General features: G+C 41.2%; 1 protein-coding gene across 2 annotated transcripts in view; it reads right to left on the bottom strand.

Annotated features, from left to right (window-relative positions):
* Positions 1-3: 3 nt before the first annotated feature.
* si:ch211-15d5.11 (nuclear receptor coactivator 7) overlaps positions 4-21,031 on the bottom strand; it is a 32,277-nt gene continuing 11,249 nt past the window's right edge. Inside the window, exons 1-7 of one of the 2 annotated variants that reach the window (XM_052036089.1) lie at positions 8,733-9,010; positions 7,529-7,688; positions 5,785-5,907; positions 4,348-4,500; positions 4,171-4,266; positions 1,449-1,522; positions 4-151 (exon numbers count right to left, since the gene is read on the bottom strand). In XM_052036089.1, the coding sequence (XP_051892049.1) occupies positions 16-151; positions 1,449-1,522; positions 4,171-4,266; positions 4,348-4,500; positions 5,785-5,907; positions 7,529-7,627 (681 nt within the window). In that variant the 5' untranslated portion in view covers positions 7,628-7,688; positions 8,733-9,010 and the 3' untranslated portion in view covers positions 4-15. Of the gene's footprint in view, positions 152-1,448; positions 1,523-4,170; positions 4,267-4,347; positions 4,501-5,784; positions 5,908-7,528; positions 7,689-8,732; positions 9,011-21,031 lie in introns of those variants that run through there. The other variant, XM_052036088.1, reaches the window with a different exon arrangement.

A 21,031-nucleotide genomic window follows, 5' to 3' on the forward strand; every position in this document is an offset into this window, starting at 1 on the left:
GACATCAGTGCACAGCTAGCGAAACGTCCACACTTCAAGATCCTGCACCATGAAATCTTCGTTTTTGGACAGAATGGAGTTGTTGAATGTTGTACAAGGATTGCTTCTTCCACGATTGAGATCTTCATCCAACCACAAACCAAAGTGTCCACTTAACAGAAGAGATAAACATTAAATTTATCACCAAAACTTCTGGCATATTTTAAAAGGTTCCTCTGTCAACTGAGTTTAGAAATATTACATGAAAATCTATGAAAATATTGGCAAGTTTGTTTGGTTCAAACCCCCCACCTTCATTTTTCTTTCTTTCTGGGAGAAGAGGACACACCCAGCTTGACCTGCCAGGCACATCTTCCTGCTCTGCATTTCACAACTCTTATATTCTTTAGTCAATATTCTCACTCTAACCGCTCCCATTCCACTCAATGATCAGAGAACCTTATTTACAGTTTTGCCCTGTCAGAGAGATCTTCCCTCCACACCCTTTCCATAGCTTAATGAGCTTTTCACAGTTCTGACAAAGGGTCTTTAACCTGAAACTGTTTCTCTACCCACAGATGCAGCCTGACCTGCTGAGTGTTTCCAGCATTTTTCATTTTTTGAAAATTTATTTCTGTTGATTCAAGTGTGCTGGTATTTCCAAGCTAAAAGTATAGATTGATTGGGCATACACAAATTGTTGGCAAGACAAAAGTGAATTAAGTGTATTAATTGAGAAGAGCCCTTCTTAAGAAATTCTGCACATTCAAAAGGCTGAAAGACTTTATGCTTTATACATTTGCTGATTGAATGGAGTCTGAAGTGGGAAGCAAATGTATGAAGATAATTCAGCAATAGGAAGGAAATGTGGGTGTTAGACTATATAGTTCTCTCCTCCTCTGCTTGAAAGCAGCACTTTGTGGGGTAGGCAATGTCCTGAACAGGACTTAGAGGATGGTTTGCATTAGAGCAGAGGCATTATAGAGGCAGACTTATTCCTGTGCCAGATTGAGACAAGTTTAAAGGATAACATTCAAATTAAAAGACAATAAACACATTAAAACCAAAGCAACAGTATATCCCAAGTAATCAGAAAATGTTGAAAATACTCAGGTCAGGCAGCATCTGTGGAGAGTAACAGTTAACATTTCATGTCACTGACCTTTCAAACTCCACCAATGCTGTCTGGCCTGCATTGAGATCATCCAAATCAAAATGGAAAAGCTGCAGCTTTCTAGAAACCAGCTGAATGCAGACTCATTCACAAACATTAATGCCTGTTTAGATGGTTTTCCCAGTTAGATACAATGGTAGTCAATTTGTGTTATGGTCTAGAAAGGAAAGTATTTGGTGGACTGAACAGGTAGTGTTGGGAACTGGAAGCTTTCTCCCTCCTGTTGCAGGCGCATTGAACTATTAAGCATCTCCCCACCATCAAAAATGGCAGAAATCATTTTCCAAAAAGGTACCTGCCACCCCCTAATGCCAGGGAGTCCAAACTTCCTTTTATGAAGAAAGAATTCTCTCCAGTCCATTGGAAGATCTGGGGGAAGAAAAAGTGTATCAAAAGGAGCCCGTTCTTTAATGAAAGGAGAGGAACTTCCTTCAGAACAATCACTTTACAGCCAATGAAGTTTTTCAAAATCTGTTTACTATTCAGCTGGTGAAGTAACTTTCCTTTGCCAGTCATTAAATCTATGCTTGCTTGATATTGATCTAAGAAATAGGACCTATTTATTCAGTCCATGCCTCTCAATTTTGTACACTGCAATTAATACACCTAGGTCAGATCTATATACAATCACAAAAAAGGTCTAGTTCAAATCCCTGTGGAGCACATCACTAAAATTCCTGCCACTGTTGAGCTTTGCTTTCTGCCATTGATCCCACAGGCTTCTACTTCCTTAATCTATATAGACACATCTATTGCCTTGCTAAACTCACTCACACCAATCAAATGCTCTGCCCCTGTTCCTCATTACATCTTCAAAGATAATTCAATTAGATTAAAAAAAAAGGAATAAATGGGTCTTTTTCAGGTTGGGAGGCTGTGACTGGTGGGGAGCCTCAGGGATTGGAGTCAATGATTTGAATGAAAGGATCAAGTATAATATACACAATTTTGTTGGTGATGCAGAGTTAGGTGGCAATGTGGGCTGCAAGGAGAATGCAGGGGGCCACTGATAGGCTATGTGAATGGGCAAGAACATGGCAGATGGAATTTATGTGGAAAAATGTGAAGTTATCCAACTTCATAGGAAAAGATGGTAGTTTTAAGTACCGATCAATTGAAAAGTGTGTTCAGAGGGACCAATCTGACCTTGTACATATGCAAGTCAAGTACACAATCAGGAAGGCAAACCATATTCATTGCAAGGAGATTGGAATATGGGAGCAAAAGCTTCTGGCTCCTATTATGTAGGACCATGCAATACTGAGTACAGGTCTCATCTTTCTACTTAAGCATAAACTTGTAATAGAGGGAGTACAATGAATGTCCAGATTGATTTGAGAGATGCCTGGAGTTTTCCATAGGAGAAATTAAATAGACTAGGCCTATATTCTAGAATTTACAATGAGATGATCTCACTGAATTATACAAAATTGTGCAGCTTTTGACAAGGTAGATGTGGAGTTGATGTTTCCTTTGGTTAGCATGTTAGAGACACAAATTAAGGGACTGGAAAAATACTGGATGAGAGAAAAGAATCTTCTCACCCAGGTGGTGAATCTTTTAGTTTGTCTACCCAAGGGGATGCCGTCTCAGTCACCAAATATATTCAAGATAGGAGATTTTTAGACAAAGGGAATCAAATGATGCAGAGGTAAAAGATCAGCCACAATCTTATGGGATGATGGAGTAGGCAGGGACTCACAAAACTGTTGTTAATGTTACCATCTTCTTACAGACCTTCAGTACATTCTCAGCTTGTTATTTAAATAGTAAACGTGCCTGTGCACATGTACACACATGCAGGGGGATGGAGTTTATGCTCCCAGGTTGCCCAAAGCTAGCAGCTGATCAAGTGGTGGCTCTTGTTATAGATTTAACATGCTGCCATTGGCTCAAAGAGGTGAAAAAATAAAGATGGAACCAATCTTCCTTCTTTATGGGATAAAGGCCCTCTAATTATATATAAACACAATAAAGAGCAATGCTGTACACCAAGATCAGGTCAGCAAACACCATTCCTACAAATAGTGAAAGAGCCTTTAATGATGCAAGAGGGTCATGAACTCAGCCCAGAACTCTGCTTGTACACGATCTGACACCATCCAATTCACCCATCACTATTTATAAACCAGAGAACACGCCTCTACTCCCTGGGCACTGGTACCTGGCGTACAAATTTCTCATCCTAGTATACATCCCGACCTGGCCTCACCCCACCCTCTGTACAACATTTTTCAGACCTCCATGAGTTCCCTTCTCCTACTTCAAGCTTTGTACCCATGCAAAACTTTCACATTAGTAGTGACCTTTCAGCCTCAAACTCTGAAAAGGTTTAGGATGGAAACTCCCATCATGCTGTTAGCTGCCTGTTGCACTGACTCCTTTTTGACTTGATACCAATTCCTCCCCCCAAGCTCAAGATGACCTAGAAACCTCGTCGAATGGCATTATACAATTATGCTAAAGGTCTTCATACAACTACCAGATTTATGCTACAACTTCATTTCTAACTAAATAATTAATGGAAACCCTTTCCTTAAATCTCAATTCAAAAAGCATAATTGATCTGCAAATAAAAGATCATTTCATAGATTTGAAACACATACAACACCCAATCAGAAGTGTATGAATAAAGTTTACCCCATGTGACAAAAGGTTATGCATTTTATTTTCATGGGGCGTTCATGCTTGGAGTAACACAACTTGGACACCAGCATCACTTCTATTGTTCCATCAATAGTCTCCAGAGAAAGCCACAAAGGGGTAATTTGAGAGCAGCGCAATGGCAGAGATCTCATCTAACAGCTGGAAGCAACAAGCTAAGTTATGATCTATCCCATGATTAAATTGCCTGACATCAACCACGTCCAAGCTTGGAAGCAACAAAATTGCTGTTTGGGCACAATTCCAGGGAGCTGCCACTGCACTTGGAATCATAACCAGCAAGGAGAATAATGATGGGAAAAAATCCACATAACTATTGATAAATGTCTAGTACCAGATTGTGACGAACGTACCTTAAAATCAAGATTAAAAGTAAACAGAAAGGTTTCTCCTGTCCCAAAGTAATGGTCACTCAGCTTTGGGGGGTGAGAAGTCAAGGCACCAAACACCTGTAATTGATACAGGGGAGTTAGGCATTTGTTTTTCATGCATGTCAGGAGGAAGTTGCAACACCAGTGTCTCTCTCTTACCTGACCACATGTATCCTTTACAACCAGCAGTACTGGTGAGTCCGTATTAGCTACTTTGCGGTACAAGGTTTTTAGGCTGAAGCCATGCAGGGATGTGCTGAATGCCAAGCACCAAGGATGGCCCACTGTTCTAGGTGGCAGATATTTGGAAATCTACAGATCAAGGGAGGAATCTAGATTAAAGCAAGCAGAAACTAAGTCGTCGTTATTTGAATAAACATTTCTAGAACAGATTTTGTGGGAACTAATTAGCTTTCAATGTTCAGCTGTATTAAAATAACAATTCATTGATTTTTGTAGAGGGCCTTCTATTGTCTCCAGTGCACTACATTTATTGAGGAATTTCATAGCTCAAGAAAATCTTGCAAACCTTTGGACCTTACACAATTTTAGATACCAAGTATCAGGAGTCAGTGGGATCTGCCAGTAACTTCTGTCCATTGTCTTCCCAGGACGTGAAGCAAGCAACAGGAACAGCAGGTGTACAGTTTGTTTTGGGAAAGCAAACCAGAAAAGGTGGCAACCAGAGAGAATACCAGAGTTGCCAAATCCAGTAGCTAAGGAAGTTCTTTCTAAAAAGAAGGACAACCCTGTTCCAATGTCTTCTTAGCAATGACAGATATCAGGGTACAGGTAGTGTTGGGACCTTCTAAAGCACCCCACACACCTCCAAAACCTGCCCATAGCTCCTTTGACTCATGTTAAGAAACCCCAAGCTTATGATCCTATTCCGCAGAGAAAAAAAAAATCACATTTACCAATACACTTATAAAACTCTTACCAAGACTTCATTTCTGCCAGATTTCTCCCTCTCCTTCTCTAAGTGCACCACTCACCTTGATTGCTTAAAATTTAAGAGTGCCCACCCTCCTCTTAATTGGGTCGTAAAAACTAAGTGACACTTAGGTCTGGCAGCATCTTTGGAAGGAGAGATTGAGTTAATGTTTCACATTGAAGACTTAATTCTGTTTCTCTTTCTACAGATGCCACCTGACCCAAGTGTTTCCAGCATTTTTGTTTTAATATTTCATTTGCAGTTTGCTTTTCATTAACACTTTCATCAAGTTTAACAACTTATCTTGGTACTGCTCCGCTTGGGGGAGAAAGTCATATTAGGGCAAATTGTTAAGGTTGGATAAAGCATAGGAGGAGCTTCATAAACAGGCATAGGCAAATTGGGGCCAATGACCTGCTTCTGCAATGCAATTTAAGCAAATTCACAGTTTGGTTCTCACTTGCAATTTTCATCCCTCTTAAAATTTGCTCTTTATTTCTTAAAATTCTGATGCCTTATAATGTAAAACCGTTTCTCTCCTCAGTGATGCTCCTAGCATTTTCTGTTTTTGGTATGTTGTTGTTTCCTTGCCTGAACAGTGCACTCTTGGAGAGATGGACAAGGACCTGCAAAATAAGGGAGGTAACCTCACTGTGTCATACCTTCTCAATGTGGAAAGGTTCCATTAAGCAGCTTTTCCCCTGAAGAACAGGTGCCATGTTCCCAAATTCTGGATCAAAAGAATCATTGAAGTGCTTCAAAGGGTCATCTTCCTCTGTTATAATCTGCAAAGTGCATGAATTGCAAGTGAATAGCTAATTAGTTTTTAGACTCTTCAGATTACCACATGTCCTGACCATTGTAGCAGGGCACCCATGCTATAAACACATGTTTCTTTAAGAACTTCAGTGACAGACAAACAGGCTTACACAGAGCTTGTGCCTGTGGAGTACAAGTTTCAGTCAGGTTGTATAACCAAGGTACTACTTGACAAAAATCCAAAACATTTACTGCTTTTAGATCAAGCAGCTAGTAATTTGATCCAAATCTGGCCAGGTAGAATAGTATAAACTGCTCTCTTGCTCCATTTTAAGTAACTTGTACAATAATTCACACTTTAAAATCATTTCCTTTGTCAAAGGCCTTCTGATGTTATCAGTTCCCAATTACAGGTCTCAGGTAATCTACCATCAAAAAGCTTCCACGACTAAAGGCCTATTTTACTCCATTGGCAAATCCTAGCACTTCGATATTAGTTGGCAGTTGGCTGTGCAAGACCTCTACTTCACTGGTAAAGTTATACTTGTGCAAAGATTGGATATTTAAGTCACTGGTTGAGGTTAAACACAGAGGGATAGGGTCTATTTTCCCTCAGGTTTCCCACATCAGCAGCAGCACCAGCTGTGGCTCAAATCTACTGTAACTAGTACTTAAATAATAACTTGCAGACCTTTTCCGCCTCAAGCTTTCACGGCCCATTTAAAATTGGAGACACTTAAGGACATTAGGAGGAAAAGATTTAAAACTGACAACACACCATGACATTTCCATTAACTAGAACAAGTCTTAAGATGTCCACCACAACCCAAGGGAATACAGTACTTGAATGAGGAAAAGAAAGATCAAGTGGGCAGAGGGACACCATTGATCTTGACTCTTAACTGAAAGCAGTCAGATTTATTTTGGGATTGGATAAATAGGTAGCATGATTACATAAAGCAGAACAGGAACATTGAACTGATGTGTAAAAGCTTGACCCAAGTCAGGCAAGAAGAAACTACAACAACAGCAGGATTCCCAATGGGATTTGATGCTTTGCCTATTGATTCAGCTTTTTGTTAATATTATCATGGATAATGTCAGAATTTACCTTACAATTATATACATTATCCATATGATTTTGATGGTTTATTACTAAAGTCACATGTACTGAGGTACAGTGAAAAACTGTTTTGCATGCTATCCATACAGGTCATCTCATCACAGTGCATTGAGTAAAAGGGAAAAACAATAATGCAGAATAAAGTGTTACAGTTACAGAGAAAGCGCAAAGCAAGCAGACATTAAGGTGAAAGACCATAACAAGGTAGATTGAGGTCAAGAATCCATTTTATCATACTAGGGAACCGTTCAATTGTCTTATAATGGGGGGGGGGGGGGGGGGGGGAGGAAGAGCAGAAGCTGTCCTTGAGCCTAGTAGTACGTGCTTTCAGGCTTTTGTATCTTCTGCCTGGTGGGAGAGGGGAGAAAAGAGAATGTCCAGCGTGGGTGGGGCCTTTGATTCTGGTGTACACAGTACAGCTTCTTGCTGTTGCAGTGTGGCCAATGAAATTATTTATAATGTCAGTGGACAGACACAAGACAATCACTCCATACCAATAATTCAATGAAAGTTCTTTAACTCACCTCCCAATCATCACACAGTCTATCAAAAAGTTTCTCGTTCAAGGGGAATGGACACCTTCCATCCAAGAGAACAAAGTCATCTACACGAGCGTCTCCCATTCCTTCAAATAAATAAATATCAGGTCTCCAATGTTTCAGGTATTTGTGGAATTCAGTCACTCTGCAATGACAGAACAGGAAATGGAAGTTGAATGCATTTTTTATGGTACTGTCCATAACCAAAAGTGCATTCCAAAATACATCACAGCCAATTCAGTGCTTTTAAAGTGTAGTTACTCTTGAAATGTTGGGAAACAGTCAAAATAACCATTACCAAAAATGGATTATTGGGTCATTTAAGGGGTTAATGTTAGAAAGGGTATTGGCAAACTGCTTTTGTATTCAACATGGTACATGAATAGGAAACATTTGGATGGATATGAGCCAAATGGGAGTAGCTCAGGTAGGCAACTTGTTTGGCACACACCCCTACCCCTCCACTCCCCCGGATTCTTAATGAAAGTCTGCAAACTGACCCAACCTCTGTTGCATTTACAAAAGGGAAAGTAGACAATTTCAGATGAATCAGAGGAGGTTGACTGTGTACAGAAAGCATTATATGTTTCATTTCACATCAGGCATTGCCAGGAGTGGTTGTATGAGGGTTAGTAACTATTTCCATTGACACTGCTTGTGTAATACAAAGGAGTTCACACTTTGCTATTGCAGCACAAAGGATTTTCATTCCAACATCAGTTGTCACTTGTAGACCAAGTCCATTAAATAAAATTCACCTTATGTCCAGGCCTGTACAAAGTGTACTGATTGAGACTTTCCTATGGCAATGACTTATAACAGGGTTTTTATTCATTTCACCCTAATGAGGTGCAAACTCAATTCCCAGAGTATACAAGATACTATACCAAGTTAATCATTTAAGTCATATGACAGAACTCAGTTAATGACAAACTAGTTCTTCCCAATTTTCTTAAAAACTGCTTGCTGGAAATAATTGAGCTACAATTAGAAGGCTATAGCAAAGAAAAATTATAAAAGTTAATTTAAAGATTAAAATCAACATGTAGATGAATAAATCACTAACAATCCTTGCAGCTCCATAATACCAATGATTCATTTTGTATACATTCACACTCAGCTGAAATACAACCAGAAAACATTAACTAAAATTCTGATTTCTCTCTTCAGTGGAAAGATCGATACTCACCACACAGACTCTTCTAGTCTGAGCCTCTCCAGGCTTGCAATTGAAACAATCTGCAGAATAGACTGAGCTTTTAAAGTAGGCTATAAACACGGTTATAAATCTTTCACTGACTAATCAGGAGCCTGTTCCAGTTAACATAAAGATAACATAGGTAATCATTCACAGCCTACATTCTCAGTTCCAAGTATGGTAAACCAGCTGCTCAAACAGTGCAACAGGAGAGATATTTAGAAGAGCTTCTGAAATTTATAACGACATTGGACCACATCTTAAATCCTAAAAGCAGATATGTTGGGGCAGTGTTGTAGATGAAAGATACAAACAAAATATCTGGAACAGGAAGCAAAACCACCTACTTATGGATTTAATAAGGGTGAGCAGTTAGCCAATCTACTTGTGGGATATGGGTGGATCATTTAAATATGATAATGAGAGTGATTACCCTAATTTGAACAATCATTCTACTTTTAACCATAAGGCAGTCAGCTTTATCATCTGAAAGAAGCTAAACATGCTGAATGCTTATGATATGTGTCTTTATACACATTCAAAGTAATGTGGAGTGAAAAGCAGATTCAATTTTATGCACAGTCCCTTTGCAATAGAACATACAACAGGAGGTTTAACTCAGGACCAGTTGCCCATGCAGTTCTCAGTGGTGGATCACAAAGACACTTCATTTGTATAGCCAGTTTTGTAAAACAAAAAATAACTCTAATTGAAGATCAATGCATTGCGCTCCTGCTTGCAATAGGAATGGTGTTTTAAGTTGCTTTTTTTAAGCATCAAAGCTGTCAATGGACTCCAAATATGTGGGAGATATAACAAATATCTGTTGGGGGTTGTGGGGAATGAAAGTTGCAGGGATATACAGGCTGTGGCCTTGGCTCCAAGTCAAGTAACCCACCAATATTTCTTGCTCAAAATAACAAATTATATGTGTGAAACATTAGCACTGGATTTTGCAGGGATAAAGTGTTAGAAGCATTGGAGTATAACTATAATTTCTACACTTTTCCAATTTTAGACCTGATGCAAGATATACATTTTATACAAAATAACCAATACCTTACCCTTCCATCTAACTATTATTGCTGTAGGTTGGAACAGATGTGCATTATTTAAATGGTTTGACAAGTTTCTTAATTTATTATGGGTTAGATTGTCACAGACCTGACCACTCTCAACAAGTCTAATAATGAAGAAAATGCTGGAAATGTTAAGGAGGTCAGGATGATCTATGGTGGAAGAGACAAAGGTGATGGTTCAAGTTCATAACTTTGCATCAGAACTAGCATGTTTTAAGCTACAGAGATGGAAGGCACTATCTGACCTGCTAGCTGTTGTTGGGGTCAGTTGTTGGCTTTGCAGGTACTGCTTGACTTACTAAGTATATAGCTTTACATTGGGATTTTGGTTCACTCTTTCTCAGCTTTTAAGACCCCTGGGCACAACTAAAAGGATTTTTACATTACAGAGGTATCACCAACTGGTAGCTGGTGTGCAATGGCCGGGCCATTTCATGCTAAAAGAATTTACTTCCAATCCTCAGAACTGAAGGAGAAGCAAATCATCCCCAATCTTGAGTGATTGCCTAATAACATGTGGGTCCTGCTTAAACAACAGCACAACTTAAGATATTTTTTCTTAAATCTTTGTAATTGTCACCTCTCCTTTTGTAAGATGCCCCTTCAAACTCCTCCTTTACCTAAACTTTGCCATCTGACTATCAACTCTTTAGTGGCTCAGAGACAAATTTTGTTTAATAGTGCTCCTGTGAAGTGCCATGAGTCACTTGGATATGCAAGTGCTATACAGATGGAAGCTGTGTCAATGAATGAACCCATCTATGATAAAGTGATGAACAAAATGGAAAAGCTTGTTTCAACTACAGGATGCAAATTATGCTGGAACAACTTAGTTAGAATCTATTAACTCCCTACCACTTTTAACATGATGGATGCCAGGAATAAATGTAAAAGAGACAAAAAGCAAATCTATTACTGCTCTTCAATAAAATCATCAAGCAACTATTGCAGTGGGTCCTGTCATCTGTATGGATGTGCAAGCAATTTGCCTTTTATAATATGCAGTTTAAAAAGTGGAAACCATGCAAAGAAAGAAATAAAATGAGGTCCATATATTTCCTTATACCTTTTTGTTAATACTTGAATTCGTAAAACTTAAGTGGATTGAGAAGACCTTCTGTTTAGAGGGTTGCCAGCTCTCGACTGATGTTAGGTTACAGATACTAGAGGAACGTTCCACCAGCCTACGTATCCAACACATCAGTCTCCGCCACTTCTGCAGCAGTCCTGAAGAAGGGTCCTGACCCGAAATGTTGGCCGCCAACTTTTCTCCACAGATGCTGCCTGGCCTGCTGAGTTCCTCCAGCATCATCGTGTTTTTCATACAGATACTAGATACTGAACATGCTCATCCGAAATCCTTTTCTTCAAATGAAATTTTAAATTGTTTCTTGTGCTCTTTTTCTCCTTAAGACAGAGTTGTGGGTCACCCTATGACTGGCCTGCATAAACAGCAAGAACTTCAATTGCAAGGTTCACAGAAGAACATTCTCAGTTTCCCTTGTTATGCCAAGACAAAGTATACAGTCTCAATGTCCCCAGTTGGTACGTTGCATGTTCTCACAGTTCTCTGCATTCAGCAACAGCTGTGAATTTTGGAGTCAGCTCTTAAAGGATCACACCACAATGCAAACACTGCCCCTCCATCTAAAGGAGAGTATTGTAACTGTAGCAATGATAATGGTGATGGAAGTGCACTCCCTGTGAACCAAAAGGACTAGATAGGCTGGTGTCACAGGATACCAATATGTCCTTTGTGCATGGGAGGCTACAGACCTTCCAGGGTTACTGCCAGGCCATCCCACCAGGAATGTACCAGGGAGGTCTCCGTCAGGACTTTAGTGCAGTCTCTGAACGCATGCACTCTGGGGAGGTCTTCCATGCAGGCAAATGTCCTTGTCCATTCCATCCACTCCAATGGGATGAAGAAAAACTAGTTAAAGTCTCCAACCCCTGAGGAAGGAGCTTAGCTGACCTTCCTGATGCAGGAGGGCAGCACACTGAGAAATGTTGCAGGGATCAACAGCAGCAGCCTGTATGATCCTGAGAGCAGGAAGCGGGGAATGAGCAGGACCCTGACCACCACGGCCAAAGCAGGAAAACCAATAGTTGAATCTGACGTTGTAGGAATTCAAAGATCTTGGTGACGATAAAGGACACAGTTTGAATACTGATCCTTTAAACAGCACTTTTTCAGGAAAAATGGGGTTGGGAAAACCTGGTCGATCTAAGAATAAACTCATTTTTCATACTACTGAGGTTGAAATTTTTCTGTGTTGCACCAATCTGTTTTACACAGAGAGAAAAAAAATGAAAGGGTGAATGAAAATCCCACCATAAAATGAGGAGGTAAACTTACTGATCCAGATTTTTGAGTCAAATTATTCCACTCCGCATTAACACTATTCTCCAACAGCATTGAGTTGTATTTCATCACTATTTTCTGGAGTGGGTGGGAATAGATGGAGCAAAGGCACTGTTCCTTTCCTAAGCTTTCCTCACTTTTCATATCTTACATTCTACTGCACCCCCTTTTTCTGTCATGGGTTCTGTTCCGTATGTACCAATCTATGACTTATTTTAGGATTTTCCGTTTACATTAAGGGTTTTACACCGTAGCAAGTTCTGGTGAGCATGAGAGGCATAGACAGGGTGAATGCACTCAGTCTTTTTCCCAGGGTTGGGGAATCAAGAACTGGAGGGCATAAGTTTAAGGTGAGAGGGGAAAGATTTAATAGGAACTTGAGGGGCAATCTTTTTACACAGAGGGTGGTATCTGTGTGGAATGAGCTGCCAGAGGAAGTGGTTGAGGCAGGTACAATAACAACTTTTAAAAGACAGTTGAACAGGTACATGGATTGGAAAGATTTAGAAGGTTTTGGGCCAAATGCTGGCAAATGAGACTCGCTTGGATGGGGCATCTTGGCCGGCATGGACTAGTTGGGCTGAGTGGCCTGTTTCCGTGCTGTGTAACTCTATGACTGTGACTCTATGAGCTTGTATAGTCAATCTTTAAACCGTAAGAAGTGGCTTAACAAGTCAGAACAAAAATATTCTTGGGTAGAACAGCTGTTTTACCAGTTGGGTAGAACAGTAGTCACAGTTGTTTACATACATAGGTAAGCCTCAGTTATATCTCTGATGTGACTAAGTTAATGATTAGGTTTTCACTGATGATGTCAAGGAATTTATTCTTTTTTGGCTCGCCAGTCCCAAGATAGATCTGCCCCACTCATTTTTCAAATCAAACTAAAAGACTAGAGAAATAAAACAATGTTAACCATCACAATCAATGACCATTTGAATTATTGTAGGTAGATTGTTTATATTACAGGCATTTTCTGGTTAGAGGTTGGTGCTTGTAATCTGCTTCCTGTAAACTGTAAAAGCAATATTTATTTTCCTTGCTCTGTCTTGGTTGCCATGCAGGGACTGACAGAAGAAGGCTGCGTGTTCTTTCCCCACTTATTCCTATTTTTCTGCCTCCACTTTCTGACAGTGAATTCAATGGAACAAATTTTCATACATGGACTACACTGTGCATTCCTACATGTTGCATGTGACTGAGGACCAACTCCTACCTCGTGAACTTTAGCTGATTCCTCTTCCCTCAGCTCCAGCCTCTAACCCCACTCCCAAGTTAGGTTTACACTGAACCCTCACCCTCCTTATCAACCACGGCGCAATGGTGGGAAAAGTTGTTTAACTTGGTTGTTGAGTGTGATGGTTAATATTGTGTGGAGAGATTGAGGCCTGGAGTCATGAGCATCATCATCAGAGTGGCTGTTGCCTTGAGACCACCCTTTGGCTTGATGTGGTTGGTTAAACACAGACTGCTGCAGAGTGAAGGCATTACGATCACAGACAGGATTCCTGGCACTGAGCTGCATTATTTGCCATCTGTGGTCTCACGCCAATTAGATGCTGAGGGAATCGGAAGTCTTTTGGTTCGGATATAGGGTAGAGCTGACATGCAGTTCATGATGTGAGCACACTACAACGTCTGCACGCCACAATCTAGGCAAAGTTTTATATTTACTCCATCTATTAACCTCTGGTAAGAATTAATTAAATATTGTCAGCTCTCTTTGAAGACAGAATATTAGAAACCTCATTCAAAGAGTGAGCCTCACATTTGAATTGCTCATTGGCTAAGGAGGTTTCCTCTGAATGAAGTGTTCAGTGACCACTTAATAATTTCTGTATCTAGTTTTCATCTTCAGGGTCAGAGAAAAAAATCTACCAATTAAAATTCTGTGGGTATCACCCATAATTTTTCAATCCTCTTTTCACTTTGGCCGTACTCTTCCAGGTTCAGTAAAGGTAAAGGTAATTACACCTGAAATAGACATAAAATGTTAATCTATTTTACAGCTATTCAGCCTGAAATTGCCATTAAGCCACTTAATCACCTGAATGTGGTCAAGTGTACCTTAAGTAATACCATGCAAGAAGATACAGACATTGCCCCAAACACAGAAGACACAGGGTCACCTGCACTCACAGGGTAATAGTCCAACCTGCATTGGAATTACATAAAAACAAAAAAATCAGATAATAAACATCAATGTGAAATTTGCCGCACTTTGCATAAATCAAGCCAACAGGATGCAAAGGGGTCCATTTTTAGCCTGTGTAGTTTTTTTTGATGATTCTTCTGTTGCCCTAGCTGTTACTTCTTAAGTGAAACTGCACATATTTATTTTTTCCCCTGCAGTTGCTAGACTCTATATAACTAACCTATCAATGTGAGTACAGCATGCAGCAGGAGAACAGAAGCACATACAGCTGTATTCTAACAACCAAATTTAAATAATAAAGTCGTGGATGTAAGTCATGCATCTCCACAGTGCTGTCTGATAATGGATGTCACAGTAATAGCTGAAATACTCCTGACAAATATTCACATTACTTCCCAAACTTTATGGGGACCTTAACCGTGCTGCAGGTTCAGTGGCTATTGTTGGAAATAGGTAGCACAATACGAAAGTGATTTAGCAGATAGAACTATTTGTGTAAAATTATTCAAAGCTTTACTTAATTTTCTGTTGTTCTTTGAGTTTTGTTGTTGTTGTTGACTCTGGAGCAGCAGAAGCTGAGGACAGACCTGATAGATGTTTATAAGATTATGAGAGGCATAGATAGAGTAGGCAGTCGGTATATTTTTCTCAGGGTTGAAATGTCTAATACAAGAGAGCATGCATTTAAGATGAGAGGGGGTAAGTTCAAAGGAGATGTGTGGGGAAAGTTTTTTTACACAGAGTGGTGGGTGCCTGGAATACACTGCCAGGGTGGTGGTGGAGACAAATATGATAGAGGTGTTTTTCTTAGAAAGGCACATGAATATGCAGAGAATGGAGGGATATGGACCTTGTGTAGGCATAAGGGACTAGTTTAGTTAGGTGTTTAGTTACAGGTTCTAAATTGGAGAAAGGCCAATTTTGTGGAAATGAGAAAGGATCTAGGTAGGGTGGATTGGGATAAGTTATTTTCTGGCAAGGATGTGCTCAGTAAGTGGAAAGCCTTCAAAGATGAAATTTTGAGAGTGCAGAGTTTGTATGTCCCTGTCAGGATTAAAGGCAAGGGTAACAAGCATAGGGAACCATGGTTTTCAAGGGATATTGGTGAGCTGGTTAAGAAAAAGAGAGAGGTGTATAGCAGGTATAGACAACTAGGAATGGATGAGGTACTTGAACAGTATAGGAAATGTAAGAAAATACTAAAAAAGGAAATCAAGAAGGCAAAAAGACATGAGGCTGCTTTGGCAGATAATGTGAAGGTAAACCCAAAGGGTTTCTACAGGTATATTAAGAGCAAAAGGATAATAAGAGACAGAATTGGTCCCCTAGAAGATCGGAGTGGTCGTATATGTGTGGAGCCTCAGGAGATGGGGCAGGTCTTAAACAGTTTTTTTGCATCAGTATTTACTCAGGAAACTGGCAGCGTGGATATGGAAGGAAGGGAAACAAGCAGTAGTGTCATGGAACATATAGAGATTAAAAAGGAGGTACTTGATGCTTTACAGCGAATAAAGGTAGATAAATCCCCAGGGCCTGACAAGATATTTCCTCGGACCTTGAGAGAGACTAGTGTAGAAATTGCAGGGGCCCTGGCAGATATATTTAAAATGTCCTTAGCCACGGGTGCGGTGCCGGAGGACTGGAGGATAGCTCATGTTGTTCCATTGTTTAAGAAAGGCTCAAAGAGTAAACCAGGTAATTACAGGCCAGTGAGCCTGACATCAGTAGTGGGTAAATTATTGGAAGGTGTTCTGAGAGGTAGAACATACAAGTATTTGGACAGCCAAGGGTTGATTAAGGATAGTCAGCATGGCTTTGTGCATGGTAGATCATGTTTAACGAATCTTGTGGAGTTTTTTGAGGAGGTCACTAAGAAAGTAGATGAAGGTAAGGCTGTGGATGTTGTCTACATGGACTTTAGTAAGGCCTTTGACAAGGTCCCACATGGGAGATTAGTTCAGAAGGTTCAGTCAATGGGTATCCATGGAAAGGTTGTAAACTGGATTCGAAATTGGCTGAGTGGGAGAAGACAGAGTGGTTGTGGATGGTTGTTTCTCAGATTGGAGGCCTGTGACTAGTGGTGTGCCTCAGGGATCTGTGTTGGGGCCATTGTTGTTTGTTGTATATATCAATGATCTAGAAGATAATGTGGTAAATTGGATTAGTAAGTTTGTGGATGACACTAAGATTGGAGGTGTAGTGGACAGCGAGGAAGGCTTTCAAAGCTTGCAGAGGGATCTGGACCAAATGGGAAAATGGTCCAGAAAATGGCAGATGGAATTTAATGCAGACAAGTGTGAGGTGTTGCATTTTGGAAGGACAAATCAAGGGAGGACATACACAGTAAATGGTAGGGCACTGAGGAGTGCGGAGGAACAAAGGGATCTGGGAGTTCAGATACATAATTCCCTGAAAGTAAAGTCACAGGTAGACAGGGTTGTAAAAAAGGCTTTTGGCATCCTGGCACTTATAAATCAAAGTATTGAGTATAGGAGTTGGAATGTTTTGGTGAGGTTGTGAGAACAAATGTAGAATATTCTGTTCAGTTCTGGTCGCCGAACTACAAGAAGGGTGTCAGTAAGATTGAAAGAGTGCAGAGGAGATTTACAAGAATGTTGCCGGGTCTTCAGGAGTTGAGTTACAGGGAAAGACTGAGCATGTTAGGACTTTATTCCTTGGAACGGAGAAGAATGAGGGGAGATATGATACAGGTTTACAAATGATGAGGGGGCATAGACAGAGTTAATGCAAGTAGGCTCTTTCCACCTAGACTAGGAGAGATAAGTACGAGAGGACATGGCTTTAGGGTGAAAGGGGAAAGGTTTAGGGGGAACATTAGAGGGAACTTCTTCACTCAAAGAGTGGTGGGAGTGTGGAATGGGCTGCCATCTGATGTGGTAAATGCAGGCTCGCTCTTAACTTTTAAGAGTAAATTGGACAGATACATGGACGAGAGAGGTCTGGAGGGGTATGGGCTGGGGGCAGGTAAATGGGACTAACAGAATAATGTTTCGGCACAGACTAGAATGGCCGAATGGCCTGTTTTCTGTGCTGTAGTTTTCTATGGTTTCTATGGTTTAATTAGTTCAGCACAACATCGTGGGCTGAAGGGCCTGTTCCTGTGCTGTACTGTTCTATGTTCTATGGTCAGTCCTATCAATAAATCATTCCATGCAGGTAGTTGTGTGAGTGCTGGTAATTTGGCATTCAGTCACTGGCAAGCTCATTCAATGAGTGTGTCAGTGGTAACACCACTGCCGGCAACCTATTGGGTCCCTGTCGAGGGCAGGTGAGACATGGTCTGCAACAAGGCCAACTACAGCCACACTCTGTTACGTACCTTTGAACAAGGATGCTGTTTACCTTAAATGAGGGTACATTGCAACAGTTCTAGTGTGATCAGGATAGATAATACAACAAAAATGGAATTAAAAAACCTGAAAATTATTGTGTGCTTTAATGTTAATTCCCTGGTTTCACAGTTTCTTACATGGGTTTCAGTCTCCTAGGTTTAAATCAGTGGCCCCTCTGTGGTTACAACCTGGCTAGAGGAAGACTGCTCCCTTTCTACTGGAGCCTACACAGATGTCATTGATACCCAAGTAATTCTTGTCCGAGATGTTCTGGTTTCAGAGAGCTATATGCTGCCTGTGAGGGCGAGGTGGAAGGGAACTTGGTTCTCTCTCGAGGGGAGACATCAGTGTCCTGAACCTGTACACCAGGCGATGTTGGTGTAATGGTGTATTGGTCTGCTGGCACTTGGACTACTTCACCATTGTTTCAACCTCCAAACCAGGAGCCTCAGCTGGATGGCAGCCTACAGATGACAGATGTCTGTTCCCTGTTGTCCTTAATCGTCCACAGAATCAGCTCTCTGAACTACCTTAGAAGGACTCTGCAAACAGTGAAGAAAGGTTTGAGTTGGGGGTGGGAGGGCGCGAGGGGGATACATCTCTGTGCTCATGCAGGAGAACTATCTACTGTCTGTAGTATTTCTGTTTGGTCCAACAGTTGGCTCTTCACATGTAGCATCTCTTCACTCCTGGAGAACGGCAAGGTGCATTTAGATTATATCCCTGCGTCCACTGAAAGCATGCTCATGACTGGCAAGTCTCTGCACAATGAGAACATGGTGCTCCGTATGACATATCACTGTTGATGTACAACTACAGGGTGATCCAAAGCAGCAGAGACCAGACCACTAGCTGGATTAGCCAGAGACTGTATAAAAGCAGAAAGGTGTCCTGTGGCCTCTTTCTTTGCTTCCACAGCAGATGTCACCTGAACCACCTAGGTGCTGTGTGACAGGTTGTCACCGATACTCTTCAAAAATGTTCATGACCAGGTCTCCTGGCTGCGATAGCTTGTAGATACTTCTTGTTATCTCTTGCATTTGATGAAGCAGAGCTGACAACATGCCATCCATTCTGCGGTACCTCTGCATCACCCTGGTAATGAAAGCACCTCAGTTGTGGTCTCCATCTGAATCCTCTGGGGCAGTACAGATGTTCAGCATCCCCAGCACCCCACTGATGAGCTTTGCTGTGCTTGGTGCCAGATTGCACCCCACTAGTGCCTGATGATGGACTTCATTTTTTCTGTTCTAATTTTGTCCTGTCTTGTAAAAATTGTTAATTCATGTTTTTCTTGTGAATGCTGCTTATATGATGCTATGTGCCTGTGATGCTGCTGCAAGTAAGTTTTTCATTGCATCTGTGCATACATGTACTTGTGCGTATGACAATAAGCTCAAATTTGACTTTTTCACTTTGACTTTAACTGTGACACTCATCCCTGTAAAGTGATCTGCTCATTGCTTGCAGTGCCAAGCTGCCGAGGTGGTGCTGAGGGGTGTTGGGTGCAAGGATGCACAATGCATTTCACCATTATCATCATCCCCTTCTCTTCCCTTTTCCTCAGTATCCCCTCTATCCACTGCATGTCCTCACCTCCTGGGGCCTATCCCAATAACCTGCAAAAACTAAACGGGATCTGTCCTGATGCAGGGCCTCAACCTGAAATGTGGGCCATCCCTTTGTCTCCACAGATACTGCTTGACCTGCTGAATTCTTCCAGCTGTGTGCTTTTTAAAACAAAGCAGCAGATGGCTACACTTGCAACTTGTGGCAGGAGCACCTTTATGGAGATGCTGTAGCATGGATAGTAATGGTGGTGTTTACCGTTGATCAAATCAAAAGGGATCACAATAAAATATTGACAGCAAAGAGACTACATATAACACTTGCACAATGTGGTTTGAGTCTCGGTGGTCCCTCTGCTCTCTGCAAGGTATAGGATAATCTCCTCTGATGGGGACAATCTCCACTGCATCGGAATGGACCACCCTCCTACTCCTCACTGTTGTTGCCTAACTAGACGAGATGAAGGATGTTGAGTTACCTTGCTATTATTATCCTTTTGGAGACTTGACATCTGCATAAGTAATAAGGGGTGGTAGAAAGTCAATGTATGGAGATGTATTGTGTGTTCGTGTTTCTGAATAAAAGAGCAAAATTTATGTTAGTGAAAAGCTTAGCTTCACATAACTATGGTACATCTGGTAAGGTCAAGAAATTTCTTCTGGCATTGCAGTCCTTTTTATTCATTCAAGGGATATGGGCTTCACAGGATGACCCAACATTTAATTGCCCATCCCTAATTGCCCCTGAGAAGGTGGTGGTGAGCTGCCTTCTCGAACCACTGCAGTTCTTGAGGTGTTAGGGTTCCAGGATTTTGACCCAGCGACAGCGAAGAAACATCAAAACACTTCCAAGTCCATGACTGAATGGCAGAGCAGACTTGATGGGTCGAATGGCCTAATACTGCTCCTATAACTTATAGTTAGCAGGGTAAATGCCGCGGGGGGAATCTAAAACTGAGGGGCATTGTTTCACAATTAAGGGTTGCCTATTTAAGTTTAAGGTGACAAAGAATTTCATCTCTCAGTGAGATGTGAATTTCTTGAATTGTTTACTCCCGGGCGAAGTTGAGTCGTCGAGTAAATTTAAGGTGGAAACAAACAGATTTTTGGACTATATGGGAATCAAGGGTATTGGGGAACAGGCAAGGAGTAGTTGAGTCCAACGTCAGAGCAGCCCGTTGGATGGTAGAGCAGGCTCAAAGGGTTATATGGCTTTTTCTTACATAGAGCATGGATACAGGCCCTTCAGCCCAACCGGTCCATGCTGACCACAGTGCCTACCCAGCCGCTCCCAACTTCCTGCATTATGCCCCTATCCCTCCAGGCCCCTCCGCTCCATGTACCTATCCAAGTGCTTCTTAAATGATACTATTGTACTTGCCTCAGCCACTTCCTCTGGCAGCTCATTCCATATACTCACCAACCTCGCCATGAAAAAATTGCCCCTCAAGTCCCTTTTAAATCTTACCTCCCCACTCTAAACCTATGCCTCCTAGTTTTGGACTCAACTACCCTGGGGAAAAGACTGTTACCGTTCACCTTATCTACGCCTCTTATAATTTAAAACACTTCTACAAGGTTGCCTCTCATTCTCCTACATTCCAAGGAATAAAGACCTAGCCTGGCCAACCTCTCCCTATAACTCAGGGCCTCTAGTCCTGGCAACATCCTCGTAAATCTTTTTTGCACTCTTTCCAGTTTAACCACGTCTTTCCTATAACAGGGTGACCAAAACTGTACACACTACTCCAAGTGTGGCCTCACCAATGA

This window comes from Pristis pectinata, chromosome 22 (genome assembly GCF_009764475.1).
Source record: "Pristis pectinata isolate sPriPec2 chromosome 22, sPriPec2.1.pri, whole genome shotgun sequence".
Lineage (NCBI taxonomy): Eukaryota > Metazoa > Chordata > Chondrichthyes > Rhinopristiformes > Pristidae > Pristis > Pristis pectinata.